Raw genomic sequence first — 12242 nt, 5'->3', positions numbered from 1 at the left:
GTCTAGGCTCTGAGGGTAATAATAAGCCTTAATTGCCCTGGCAAGGCTCTCCTGGGCCTCTACCCACACCGATGGCCTGATGCTCTATTTAAGCTCAGCCTGGGGCCTGTGTGAGCTTTGGGGGGGGAGTACTGGTTCACATCTCCCTGTGTCTGCTCACAGTACCCATTGCTTTGGGCTGTGATCCATGCACTGCCTTCCTGATCTTGGTCATCTTCTACTGCTATGGAACTGCCAAGTGATTCCTGGTTGGTGCCTGACTATGGCTGCCACCAGCAGACCTTGGCTCTGACCTAGGGACTGACTGGTTTGGTGCTGGTCTGGCTTTATCACTGCGAGCTTCTCTGAGGATCTGGACTTCTGGTTGAATCTGTGTGTCATCTCTGAGCTGCTCATCTGTCTTGGGTCCTGGGGGGCCTGTCCTGCTGGCTGCTGTGCTCAGCTCCCTAATGTGTGCTCCTCAAACCCGGTACAGCAAGGGTTTGGCAGTCACTTCTTTGGGCTCTGGTCATATCTCTAAAACAGGCAGAGCTAAGCCTAAACCTCCTGTGCCTTGTCATCAACCTCCTGGCTTTACTGGGCTTTATACTGCTTGTCCTTCTGCCCCAGACAAAAGCTTTAGAGGATCTGAGGCTTGCTGCTCTCATGACATCTTCACTTCTGGAGATTTTTCATCCCTTCCAGAAAGTCATTTGCTTACTGTCTGAGTTAATAAGCTCAACACAGAGATAAAGGGGTTCTCTAAGCTGTGCAGAGGCCCAGATTAAATGATGTGAATAGCCCCAAACAGATGTACTCCTTTCCCCTTCCTGGCTGGGGGCTCAGAAGTCACCTCTCATGTAAATGGAGGGCTGTGACCATCCCTCTGCATGCCAGCTCCAACAGAGCAATGTGACTGGGTTGCCATTCCCCCCGAGTGAGGAGCCCTGTCCCCTGGGCTATGAGGAAAACTGTGAGCTTTCAGCTGGAGAGCTGTCTGCCTCCTTGCCCCAGGTGACTCTGTTAAAGGTTATTCTGGCCCCTTAATCAAATTCAGTGCAGCTCTGTTTTGTTCTGCCCTCTAGGAATCTGCTGAGGTTTGCTGTCAGAGTGGCTATTAATGCAGCAATCAGCTTTGGTGAGGAGAGAAATGGGAACCTTCAGGGATGGGAGACAGCAGGGGCATGTGGAAACTGGGAAAGTAAAGCACAACTTGTGCTTGTTTTTCACCTGCACTTTACAACAGCGGATGGGAAACAAGCAGGGCTGGTAGCAGCACTGTGTCCCAGGTGGGCAGTGTGCCCTTCCCTAAGGGGAACAACCTGATGCAGAGATTAAGAAAGGCTCAAACTGGTACAGAAAAATCTTGCTGGGGCTCTAAATAGAGCAGAATCTCTTCCCTTCTAATTACAGCCTATCCTGGAAGGCATTAGTTGCTCCAGGTCACTCCTCTTGAAGTGTTTATTACACGTCTTCCCCAGCAGGATTCTGGATGAGAGCAGGAACTGTGTGTTTTGCCCAGAGAATGGCTGCATGCCTGGGCTATGTAGGAATAGAGTGGGTACCCGCCCCTGCTTGGTACAGTCAAAATGTTTCACGGTGTCCCAGAATTAAAAAGACTAAGTCAGCAAATGAGCTTATATAAAGCTTGTCAGAGGCTCTGAAGTAAATTCACATATTCTGGAACAAGGGAGAGGTTAAATCTTTCCTTGTGCCTAAGGAAGGAGGGGCTGGACAGGGCAGGGGATTTTCCTCTTCTGGAGGGATGAGATGCCAAAAGGCCGTACAGCTTGACAGAAGATTGTGTTAAATTGCCACAGTGGTGTGCCACAAGCCTGCTGTGTCACCCAGCCTCTGTCCCAAACAGCCAGCAATCACGGTAGTGGGAACAGCCCATTTTTCCTTCTGATCTGAGAATGGGCACAGATCACCTTTTGCTGCCCTGACAAGTATCAGTGGGCAAAGAAAGAAGGGTTAAATCCTTTTCCTGGTACTAGTGACATCTTGTATCTTCTAACACTGCCAGAACTTAACATCTGACTGTTTATTTGTTTTGCTTATTGTTTACTTTCTTGCTCTGCTGAGCACAGGCAATAGATCACTTTCACCTTTGTAAGTGAACTCAGTTTTGCTGTATTTAGGAGAACAAAACATCTCACCAGCATATTTCCAGTTTCAACTCGTTGCTGCTTTTTTCCAGTGGAGTTTCAAAATAAGTTAAATTTCTCTTGAGATTAGACTTCGTGGTTAGTTTATTTTTAATTGACAAGTCTTAGGCACCAAATTCTTTCCCTTAGCTATCACCTCATTCCTCTACCTCGGTAGTATTTGTTTGCAGGCATCTTGGAACAAAATGTGACCCTTACACTGAAATGGGAAATCTGGCTGAATTTCCTGAAGGCAAAAGCTGTTACAGTAACTCACAGGGGGAGACAGCAGAAGGATTTTCAGTTTTGCCAACCTAAAATACACACTTGCTTTCTGATTCTGCCTAACAGACGTAACTGTGAAATTGAACAATTTTGGGGAAGAACAGAAAAGCACAGATAATGGTAATACCAAGAAAAAATTCTGAACAGCTTTGAAGCAGCTATAAAAAAAAGCATTTAGTGCAATTGTAAAGCCTCTTTTACCAGTGCTCTGAACATCGTATGAGAATATATACCAGGTAGGGAGGCTGGAGGGAGATCAAATGAGAAATGACAAGCCTTTGACTATAAAGCTGTCAATGCCTCAGAAGAGAGCCAAGCCAGCTGCACCTATTCCAGGGAGTGTGAAATGGAGATGCAGGGGCTGTGCTGGGTTAAAGTTGGTGCTGCTTTTTAAAGAGAGCTGGCATTGCCCATCTCTGCCGGCTGCTTTCTGCTCTGCTGGCAGCGCTGACCTGGCTGATCGATGTTGCCACTAATTTTATTTAATTTTCTTGCCTAAGATGTATCTTCTCCTTTCATACTCCCCTTTTGTTGCTCAGTCTGAGATTGATGTATAACGTCAAAATAAATCCAGGGAGCGCCATGAGCTTCTGAGATTTGGGAGCTGGATGTGGCAGGGTCAGGAGATCTGAAAGGCTTTTAGTTACCCACTTGTAGTAAGCCACCTGCATGCGAAGACAGCCAAATTACCAGCAACAAAGTGAAAAATGACAAGAGCATTCATTAAATGCCATGCCTGGGCTAGAATCTGAGTGCACTAAAGTGTTTTTATCTCATCTAATGGGTAAGCGACAGCTCGGTAGTTCCTGCTGCATTTCCTGCTTGGTGGGGGCTGGGGGCTGCATTGATTCTGGGATAAAAAGGACTTTCAGAGCCCTGGATGGATGTGGTCTAAAAGAAGCCAAAAGCGAGTACTTTGGTCCAAGCCTGTCAGCTTTGCCTTGCCATGCTGGGGAAGGGGTGCAGCCCAGTCTGTTACCTGTCCTGGTCATGCTGGGGGAAGCTGCAGCATCCGAGCAGATGATGGAAGGAAAGAGCTGGCAAAAAGAAGCTGGCAATGGCACAAAGGGGTAACATGTGCCGGTGCCAGTTCTGGTAGGAGCTGTAAAGGTCAGTATTGACAATACCGAGTACCCTCAGGTGGCTGTTTGATTCATTACAGAGTTCAGCAGGCTATGGCACGTTGACACCTTTCTCTAGTTGTTGAAAAACAGCAAGTTCATGCCAGAAAAAAATACCATCAATTTTTCCTTCAGGAGATTCACTCTTCAAACAACAACAGAAAAAGATCAATTTATTACAGGGAGATAAAGACTCTGGAGTGTTTATAATGAACATTTATTTGAGGAATAAGAATGTTTGAATTTAAAATCCTGGTCACCTTCAGACCTATGCCCTGCTGTCTCAGCGACATGCTGTACAGGAGAGGCAGAGCACTGGGCACACAGTACAAGCACTGCAAGCACAAAGACATTTGGTGAGGCCATGACAGTACAGCTGTTTCCTCACTCGGAATTTGCAATGTTGGATTTTAGCATCCCCTGCCCTTCTGAATGTGTGATGAAAAAATTGTTTTGAAACCAAAGAGAAAGGTTCCCAGCCACTGCTGAGGAAAACTTGAAAATATGAGCTGAGTGCCTAGTGAGAAGGGACCAATATGCTTTCAGGTCCTTTGTTTTGGAGTCATATCACGTTTGCGGTCTTGTGATGCTTGACCAGGTCTCAAATATTTGTCTGGGGATGAACCAAGAATTGCACAGCTTTTCTGAGGGGCCACATACTGTAGGCCTGCAGGAGGGGGAGTGGGATGGCTGCAGCCCATCCATCTGGCAAGAGGGGTTGAAGTGCAGGGAGCTGGCATGTGCTCCCTCTCAACTGCTGTGATATTACAGGACCTGTTGAGCCTTATTTCTTGGGCACCTGTCTGACAAAGCCCTTGCTTGAGTCATTTACTGTAATGTTGTGCCCTGAGGCCACTAAAGATGTGTTTAATTTGAAATTTAGTGTAATTGGAACAGTTGGCCTTGTTGCTGTAATAATGATTTTCAGCAGGATATTCAGCATGTTCCTTTGCTGTGCTATCCACCAGAACCGCTCCAAGAGCTACAAACCCAAGAACTGCTGCAATATAGATGCATTTTTTTTTAATAGACACACCAGTTTGCACAGAAGGGCATGAAGAAGGGGACATCAGCTGAATTAGTATCAATGACAGCCTCAGATGTGGTGGTGACACACCATGGAATGGTTTTCCCAGCAGATGTCGAAGCAGCTGTCCCTGCTAGGGCAGAGGCTCCAACACAGACCCAGCTTCAGAAAACATGCAACACCCCAAGCCTCAGGAGCGATAAAGGAACCAACAAGAAGAGATGCTCTGCTGGACCTCATACTAAGCAGCTGTTGCAGTGGGGATACTGCAACAAGCAGCAATGAGAGGCTCGTTGGGGCTGTGAAGGTCAAAGGCAGCTTTGGCTGCAGTGACCATGAGATGGTAGAGTTTAGGATCCCAACACAAAACTGGGAAGAGCTGCATATCTGCATATCTTTATCTGGCTGATAAACCAGAAATACAAGGTTCCATCCAGAGGGACCAAGACAGGCTGCAGAAATGGGCTGACAGGAACCTCCTTTCAAAGGGCTGCACCTGGGGAGGAACAATCTCACGCACCAGTATATGCTGGGGCCACCCAGCTGGGAACCAGTTTGGCAGGAAACGACCTGGAGGTCATGGAAATACCAAATAAAATGTGAGCCAGTGATGTGTCTTTGCCACAAAGGTACTGATGGTATCTAGGGCTGCATTTCCTTCCAGTGGTACCCAGTGACAGGGCCAAAGGCAATGGGCACAAACCAAAACACTGGAGGTTCCTTCTGAACATCAGGAAACACATTTTTACTATGAGCGTGACTGAGCAGTGGCACAGGTTGCCCAGAGGTGTGAGGTCTCCAGCCTCGGGGATACGCAAAAGCCATCCCGTCATGGTCCTAGGAAACTGGCTGTAGGCGTCCCACCTGAGCAGGGGCTTAGACCAGATGGCCTCCAGACGTGGGGAAATGAATTTGTCCAGAGGAAGAAGTTTTTCCAGCTGATGAAGTGAGGTGGCACCTGAGGAGTAAGGGAGAAGCGGCCCCGTGAGCCGTGGGCAGCTAAAGAGAGGTCAGCAGGCGGATGCCGAGGGTCTCTGGTTTGGGGGCCGCCGCTGCCGGCCCCGGTGTTGCGGCTGACAGGGAGCTGCGCTCCCGGGGGCTCTGCCCTTGCCTCCGGCGCATCCCCGCAGCCGGGACTGATCACCCGCGCCCGGCGCAAGCAGCCACGCCGCCGGCACTCGTTGTGGGCACCGGGGGCGGCGTGCGGGGCCCGGGGGGCTCCGGCCCGGGGGGGGGGCGGCTCCGCAGCCAGAAATCAGGAGCAAACGCAGGGCTGCGCTCCGCCCCTGCCCCGCCGCTCCGTCCGCGCAGCCGGCGGGCAGTGCGGACCCCCCCGCCCGTTCCCCGCCCCCGGAGCGGCGGCAGCGGCGGCGGGAGGAGGCGGCGCCGGGCGGCGGGATGCGGTGCGGGGCCGGGCGGCGGGCGGGCGCGGCGGCGAGGGGCAGAGCCCGGCGGGCGGCGGGGCGGCCCCGCTCCCCGTGAAGAGGCGGCGCGGCAGGGCAGCGGCCGCCGCCATGCAGCCCTTGCACCGGGCCCCGGCGTTGCTGCTGCTTCTGGCCGCCGGTGAGTGAGGCTGGCGAGGCGGGGGTCGCCGCCATCCCTACGGGCCGGGGCGGGACCCCCCCGCGGCGGGCTGGGCGGCGGGTGGGTGTCCATCCCCTCCGCGGGCACCGAGACCCCCGGCGGGAGCCGGGTCTGCTCACCCCCCACCCCGGGGAACAGCGGTCCACCATGGGTCCGGGGCACCGGGACCCGTGCGGCAGGCAGGTCTCCATCACCCCACTGTTCCCCGCAGGCACCACAGAGCCCGGGGACCGCGACTTGAGCCGGCTCCCAGTCTCCGACCCCGGAGCTCTCCCTGGGTGCCGGGCACTGCCCCCCACCCGGGCATCAGAGCCCCCTGGGGCAGCCGGTGTGTGCCGCGGGACCCCCGGGCGCTGACAGGGCCCCCCGCGTTCCCGGCATGGCGGGCTGCGTGCACGTGGGTTACACCCCGCGGGGACGGGAGCTCCCCCGGCTCTCCTGCCCCGGAGATGGGGCACCCGGCGCGGGACCCACGGGGACCCCGCACGCCGCGGGGCACCGGCAGCGGGGGGCGGGTGGTCATGGCCCGGCCCGGCCGGGGCAGCCTCGGCTGCGGCAGCGCTGCCCCAGACCGCCCGGCCAGGTATCGATGGCTTCGTCTGGCGTCGTGGTGATTTTGCGAACAACCGCGAAACTGATACAAAGAACGGAACAACCACAAATTGCTCCGCGTTTCTCCAAGAGCCTCCTCTTGAAATTTGGAGGAGAGGTAGGGTGCCTGGGAAAGGCAATTAAGTGCAGGAATAATTATACTCGGAATAGTTATTGAAGGCTCTGCTTCTATTTTTAAATAGTCTGAGGAAATTTCCCAACAAAGGGATCCCCCAAAGACCCGTGAGCCTGAGATTGTCCTCTTCCTCCCTAATCCATCCCTTTGTACAGAAATCTGGTTATTGTGGAACAGGAGTTCTGAACGGGGACATGTGAAGTGTGGGGGAGTCTTTGTCTTGAGTCATTCTGGCAGGGAGGGAAGGGCTGACTTACCAACCAGTCACTGTCTTCCAGCACGACCGAGCTGTGATACAGTGACATCCAGTCCCCTGGCACATCTCTCCTATTACCCCAATCTCCTGAAAACGTTCAGGGGGGAATGTGTCATCTGTGGAGACACTCTGTCCATGGGCTGTGAGTCTCTGTCGTCTGGGGCTCCCTGAAGAGAAGAGATAAAGCCTTTTAGGTTTGCAAACAATAGTGAGCTTAAAGAGCAAAATGGATCTGAAAACCTGTTGGGGTTTTCTGCCAATACTCTGTGGCACAGAAACAGTAAGTCTTTCCAGACCTGAGCAGGGAGCCAGTTCTGTGGCTTTGTCCAGGCAGGTTGTCCACATTAAGGGAAAACCTTGGTCACAGCTGGCAAAGGTTCTTCAGCTGCATCTCAGCAGGAAACCCCTGTCCCCAAATTCAGCCAAACCTCTGCCTCCTCCAGAGAAGAGTGTAAGATGTGAGGGGGGGAGCTGCCACATTCCCACCCTGCCAATCTGCCAGCAAGGGTTGGCCCCATCCCCGTAGCTTGAAAGCTACATTTGCTCTGCACAGGAAGATGGACCTCATGGTGGTTTTAAAATGTGGCAGCCAAAAGGACCACCACTGGTACTGCTGTGCTGAGGGGAGGATATGCTTCCTATTCTGATGAGGCTGCTAGAAACTTTCTGGTACTGTTGTCCAGCTGGTGGTGATACGGAGGATTTGGGTTCTTGGCTTTCCCTGTGATCCTCTCTGTTGTCCTGGCAGGGAGAGGCATAGGGGTGGGAGGTGAGGAGCAGCTCTGAGGGCCAGCTCAGTTCCTAGCCCAGTGAAATTTGTAATCCTGGTGGGCTGTGGCAGCACAGTGGGGCTGGACTCAGTTGGCCAGGCGTCCCCAGCCAACTGGGCTCCTGCCTAGATGGGAGGACAGAAGTGGAGATGCAGACTGCTGGGAATTTGTACATCAGGCTCTGTTCGGTTCACTGAGCTTTACTCGGTGGTTCAGGATCAGTTCCAGTCTGAAATAATTCAGTGCACTCTGGCCTCACTTCTCCAGTCCCACAGGACAGCAATAGTTAATATCTGAGAAAGAACTGGATTGACTGTGTGTGGTTCCCCACACGTTTCCCTGGACTGGGAGCCTCCACAGACCTGCAGGATGTGCTGAAATGGGGCATGTGCCTCATCAAGGTCCCATCAGACCGCCAGGCAGCACAAATCTGTTGGCAGAGTGTGGAAACATCTCTCCAGGCTCTAGGGTATCTGAGCCCCTTTGGTCTTGCAAGTAGAAAAATGGTGCAGGGAGGGAAGGAGGGAATTGGTCTCCTTCCTCTTTTTGTCTCCCCAGGTGCTTGTCTGCATGTGGGCTATTTAAGTTTTTTTTTTCTCTTTCTGCCTGCTTAGAAGATGTCTTGTTAGCATTGTGTGAACAAGCCAGAGATGAGCGAGTATAGATCAGGATGAATGAAAATTCCCCGTAGTCTGTTTTTCCTTGGCTGCCTCGCTGCCATAAGGAAATGTTCATTTAATTGTAGGCATCAGGGGTAGAAATAACTACATTAAGCCCTCAAGGGGAAGCTGCTGGCGATGAGCTGGAGATCAGAGTGCACAGAAGTTTTCCCACTCACTCTGCATGGAAGAAGCTCCGGCATTTTATGGGTATGTGGGTGAGCAGCAGAAGCACTGACAGCCCCGCTGCAGAGTTGGGGCAGAGGGGATGGAGGAAGGTGCATCATGGCTTGCAGCTGGTGCTTGGGTGAGCTGACTCCTCGTTCTTGCTGGCTGTTTGTTGAAACCAGGGCACTACTGAAACACGTAATCCCAAAGGAATGGAGAGAGGCTGTCAGCCACACGAGCGCAGCCTGCACCGAGGCCAAGCAAACACGTGTATTGGTTTGTTCAGAGGGCCAGGGATGCTGGCAAGGAAGGTACACCTTGGTGGGGCTCAGATCAGCCCCCCCCCCCCACTGTCCCAGTGCCTGGTGAAGCCCTGTTGTAGTTACCAGGCTTTGGATGTACATTCTTGGTTGGGATTAATTTGTTAGTATTGGGAAACCAGCTTTGCAGCCCTCCCTCTATATGCCAACTGCAACCATGACTCTTCTTGGCCTGCCTGGTGTTGTGAAGGTAGTCAGAACCCATATATGTGCCCTGGGACCACTAAACCTTTGGATGAGCTTTTTTTGCCTAGGATGCATGAGGTTGTTTGGAGAGTGGAGCATCTTGGTGGTGCGGTGTGTGGCAGGATGGTTGTCATTGCTCTGCTGCAGGGGCTGGAGTAGAGTGTAACCATTTTGTGCTCAGTGTTGTGCCAGGAGTTTTAAAGACCTTTTGGGGTGTAAAAGGTTTCAGTTACATTTTTATAGGCAACCGTGTCTCAAGGGAAGTCACTCAGGCACCTGAGGTAGTGCTTGCTCTGCCCAGGCAGGGAGCCCTTGCAGAAGAAGCAGCCATGAGCCTCTATTTAGTGTGGTGGAAATCAGGCTGAGCACTGTGGAGTACAGAGTCCAGGCTGGGGCAGAGTGAGAAGAGGAAGCACAGGCCCGGTGAGACGGATGAAATGCTTTGGGCCTATGAGAGGGCAAAGAAGTCTGTGGGCTGTGGTTTTTCTCTTAGATCAGTGGCTTTCATCCTGTGGTCTGTTAACCCCTGGGGGCCTGTGAGCTGTTTGAAGAGGCCTATAAAAGGTGACTGAAGAAAGAAAATTCACTTCTGCTGTGTAGAACTGTCTACCCAATGCTGTTTCCCGTGGAGCTGCGTCTCCCCTGGCCCCGAGCTGGGAGCTGCCATTGTCGATAGCGAGAATCGTGGAGGAGAGCAGACGTTGCAGCAGCAGAGGAGGGAGGTGTGAAGGCTACGAGACAATCTGGGGAGGGAGTGAAGGCAAACAGTCTGGGGAGACTGAAACCAAGTGAGATTGTGAGTCCCAGCATGAATGGTTGGGCAGAGAGGGGAGGACAGGCAGGCTTGTCGAAGGGTCTGTGACCTGCTTGCATGGGGTCTCCTGTGTGCAAATGGAGGGAGGTGTTTAGAGCAGTCCTGATGTTACAGATCCTAAGGACAGGGAGACCTGACTCATTTTGGCGCTGGGGATGAGGATGCCCAGCACTCCTGGACATCAGGCCCCAGTGCTGCCTAAGGGCACGTCTGCAATTACCTGCAAAAGCAGGTGCATCCCCTGGCAGTGCCTTGCTGTTTCCCGTGGATATACCTGGGCCTGTGTGCTGGGGATGTTCTCTGCTGAAATGCCAAGGGAGCAGATGTTGGCCGTTCTTTGCGAGGTAGTGCCCACTCAGTACGTGCAGGCACGCACTCCCTGCAGCTGGGTGTTGGAGCTCTCATTATGCTTGCTGGAAGGAGCTGTAAAAGCTTAAAGATGCTGGCACAACATCCCTCTAAAGAGCTGTCCCATTGCAAGGGCTTCTTCCCTTGTATCTTGACCCTCGTGTTGGTGTAGGTTGGTTAGTATGTGCTCCCTGCAGACCCAGTGCTTTTCCTATTGCTTTCTAAAATGTACTGGAGCCACAGGAAGGTGGATGGTTTTAGAGGGACACTCAGTAAGGGACCTGGTTGCTGGCAGTACCAGAGGAGGATGGCAGTCTGATCTTGTTTTCTGAAGCCCTAATTGGAAATGATCTCGGAGATTAGGGCCATGGCTGGATGTGTAAGTAGTCTAGGGGAGAGCAGCCTTGAGGCTGTGTGGAGCTGGAGTGGGAGAGGTCTCTTAGGTGGAGTGTCTCAGAACAGGCATGATCTGTAACTCTGAATGAGCACCAAAAGAATTTGGTTTGATACACAGTCATCCCATATGCTTCCCTGTGCAAGCTGCTGAGGGTTTGGAGTGCACAGGCTCCAGGTGACTGTATGGGAATCAGATTGGACACCCCTCAGTCAAACATTTCTTTCTCTTCCTTCACTGGCCATGGTTGGGATCCTTTTTTGTTACTTAAATTACCCTACATTTTGCTGTGTTCTGGAAGTGGTTTGTGCCGTTGGCCGTTCTGCCCTGGGGCCTCTCTCTTCTCTGCCCTTGGGCCTTGCTCCCTGGCCTTTCCAGACGTGGTGGTCTGGGGGAGGGAATATCCCTGGCAGATGCTTCCCTCATCTGGTCATTGTGTTTCTGTCCTAACTGATTATCAGTAAATGACCCATTCCTGACCCAGCTCTCCTAGGAAATAACATTGTTGGGTAGCTCCTGGGTGTGGGGTGGGCTTGAAAGGAAGGTCAACGGTAGCAGGGCCAGATGGACATTCTTGTGGCTGCTGTGTTGGCAATACCAAGATGCTCTGACCTCCCTCCCTGGTACCCATTGTACAAGTGTGCTTGGATGGGGAGTGCAGGCTCTGCTAGTTGGTGGTGACAGACAAGTACGTCAGGGTGTGCTCCAGGCAAATGTTCTTCCTTTCAGCAGGCTGATCCTGCCTCATGTTCTTCCTTTCAGCAGGCTGATCCTGCCTCCATGGCACTGTGGTGTAGCCACAACACTCAGGAAGGAGAGGTAAAACCATCCTTCTGTTGGGTAAACTGAAGAGCACTCCAGCCCCTCTATAGATCAAGTCAATGTGATGACATCTTAAGGGATGATTGCATGTTACCTTGGAGAGAAATTGAGGTTTGCTTGTTATTAATTAAAAAGCAAAAAAATTTTAAAGGCTGTTTGACAGTCACAGCCAGATTCCATTTCATCTCCCCAAATCCCTCTTCTCATTTCAGTTGGACACAGAAATTACTTCTTTCCTCTTTCACTTCCAGTCCTGTTCAATAGGCCAGTTGGGAGCTTTTAAATAGCTGCCCTGTCCCATGGAGAGGTGACTTGCTTTGTGGCAAAGGCATGAAGTGATTCTTGGTCAGCTAACGTGGAAAATACTTCGGGGTTCTTTTAGAATTATTTAGAATTGTGAAAATGCTCTAATTCACAGCACTTTGTGAGAAAGATGGCAGATATTCTTTCTTCAGATTTTTTTTTCCCCACTGTTGAGTGGAACTCCCCCATCTCCTTGTCTGGGGCTGTTATGCTGAATCCTCTGCTGAGCTGAACAGAATAAGCTTTGCCACTTTGACTTAGAACTGTTTTCTGAGGGGTCAGTGAGGTCAGCACTAGCAAACTCGTTTCATCTATATCCTCCTGGCTGGCTT

General features: G+C 52.0%; 1 protein-coding gene across 1 annotated transcript in view; it reads left to right on the top strand.

Annotated features, from left to right (window-relative positions):
* Window positions 1-6004: 6004 nt before the first annotated feature.
* The window catches only part of PODXL2 (podocalyxin like 2), a 32429-nt gene continuing 26191 nt past the window's right edge, over window positions 6005-12242 (top strand). Inside the window, exon 1 of the mRNA XM_069028091.1 lies at window positions 6005-6122. Coding sequence (XP_068884192.1) covers window positions 6074-6122 — 49 coding nt within the window. The 5' untranslated portion in view covers window positions 6005-6073. The remainder of the gene's footprint in view (window positions 6123-12242) is intronic.

This window comes from Aphelocoma coerulescens, chromosome 12 (assembly GCF_041296385.1).
Source record: "Aphelocoma coerulescens isolate FSJ_1873_10779 chromosome 12, UR_Acoe_1.0, whole genome shotgun sequence".
Classification (NCBI taxonomy): domain Eukaryota; kingdom Metazoa; phylum Chordata; class Aves; order Passeriformes; family Corvidae; genus Aphelocoma; species Aphelocoma coerulescens.
This window is presented reverse-complemented; position numbering and strand designations above follow the sequence as displayed.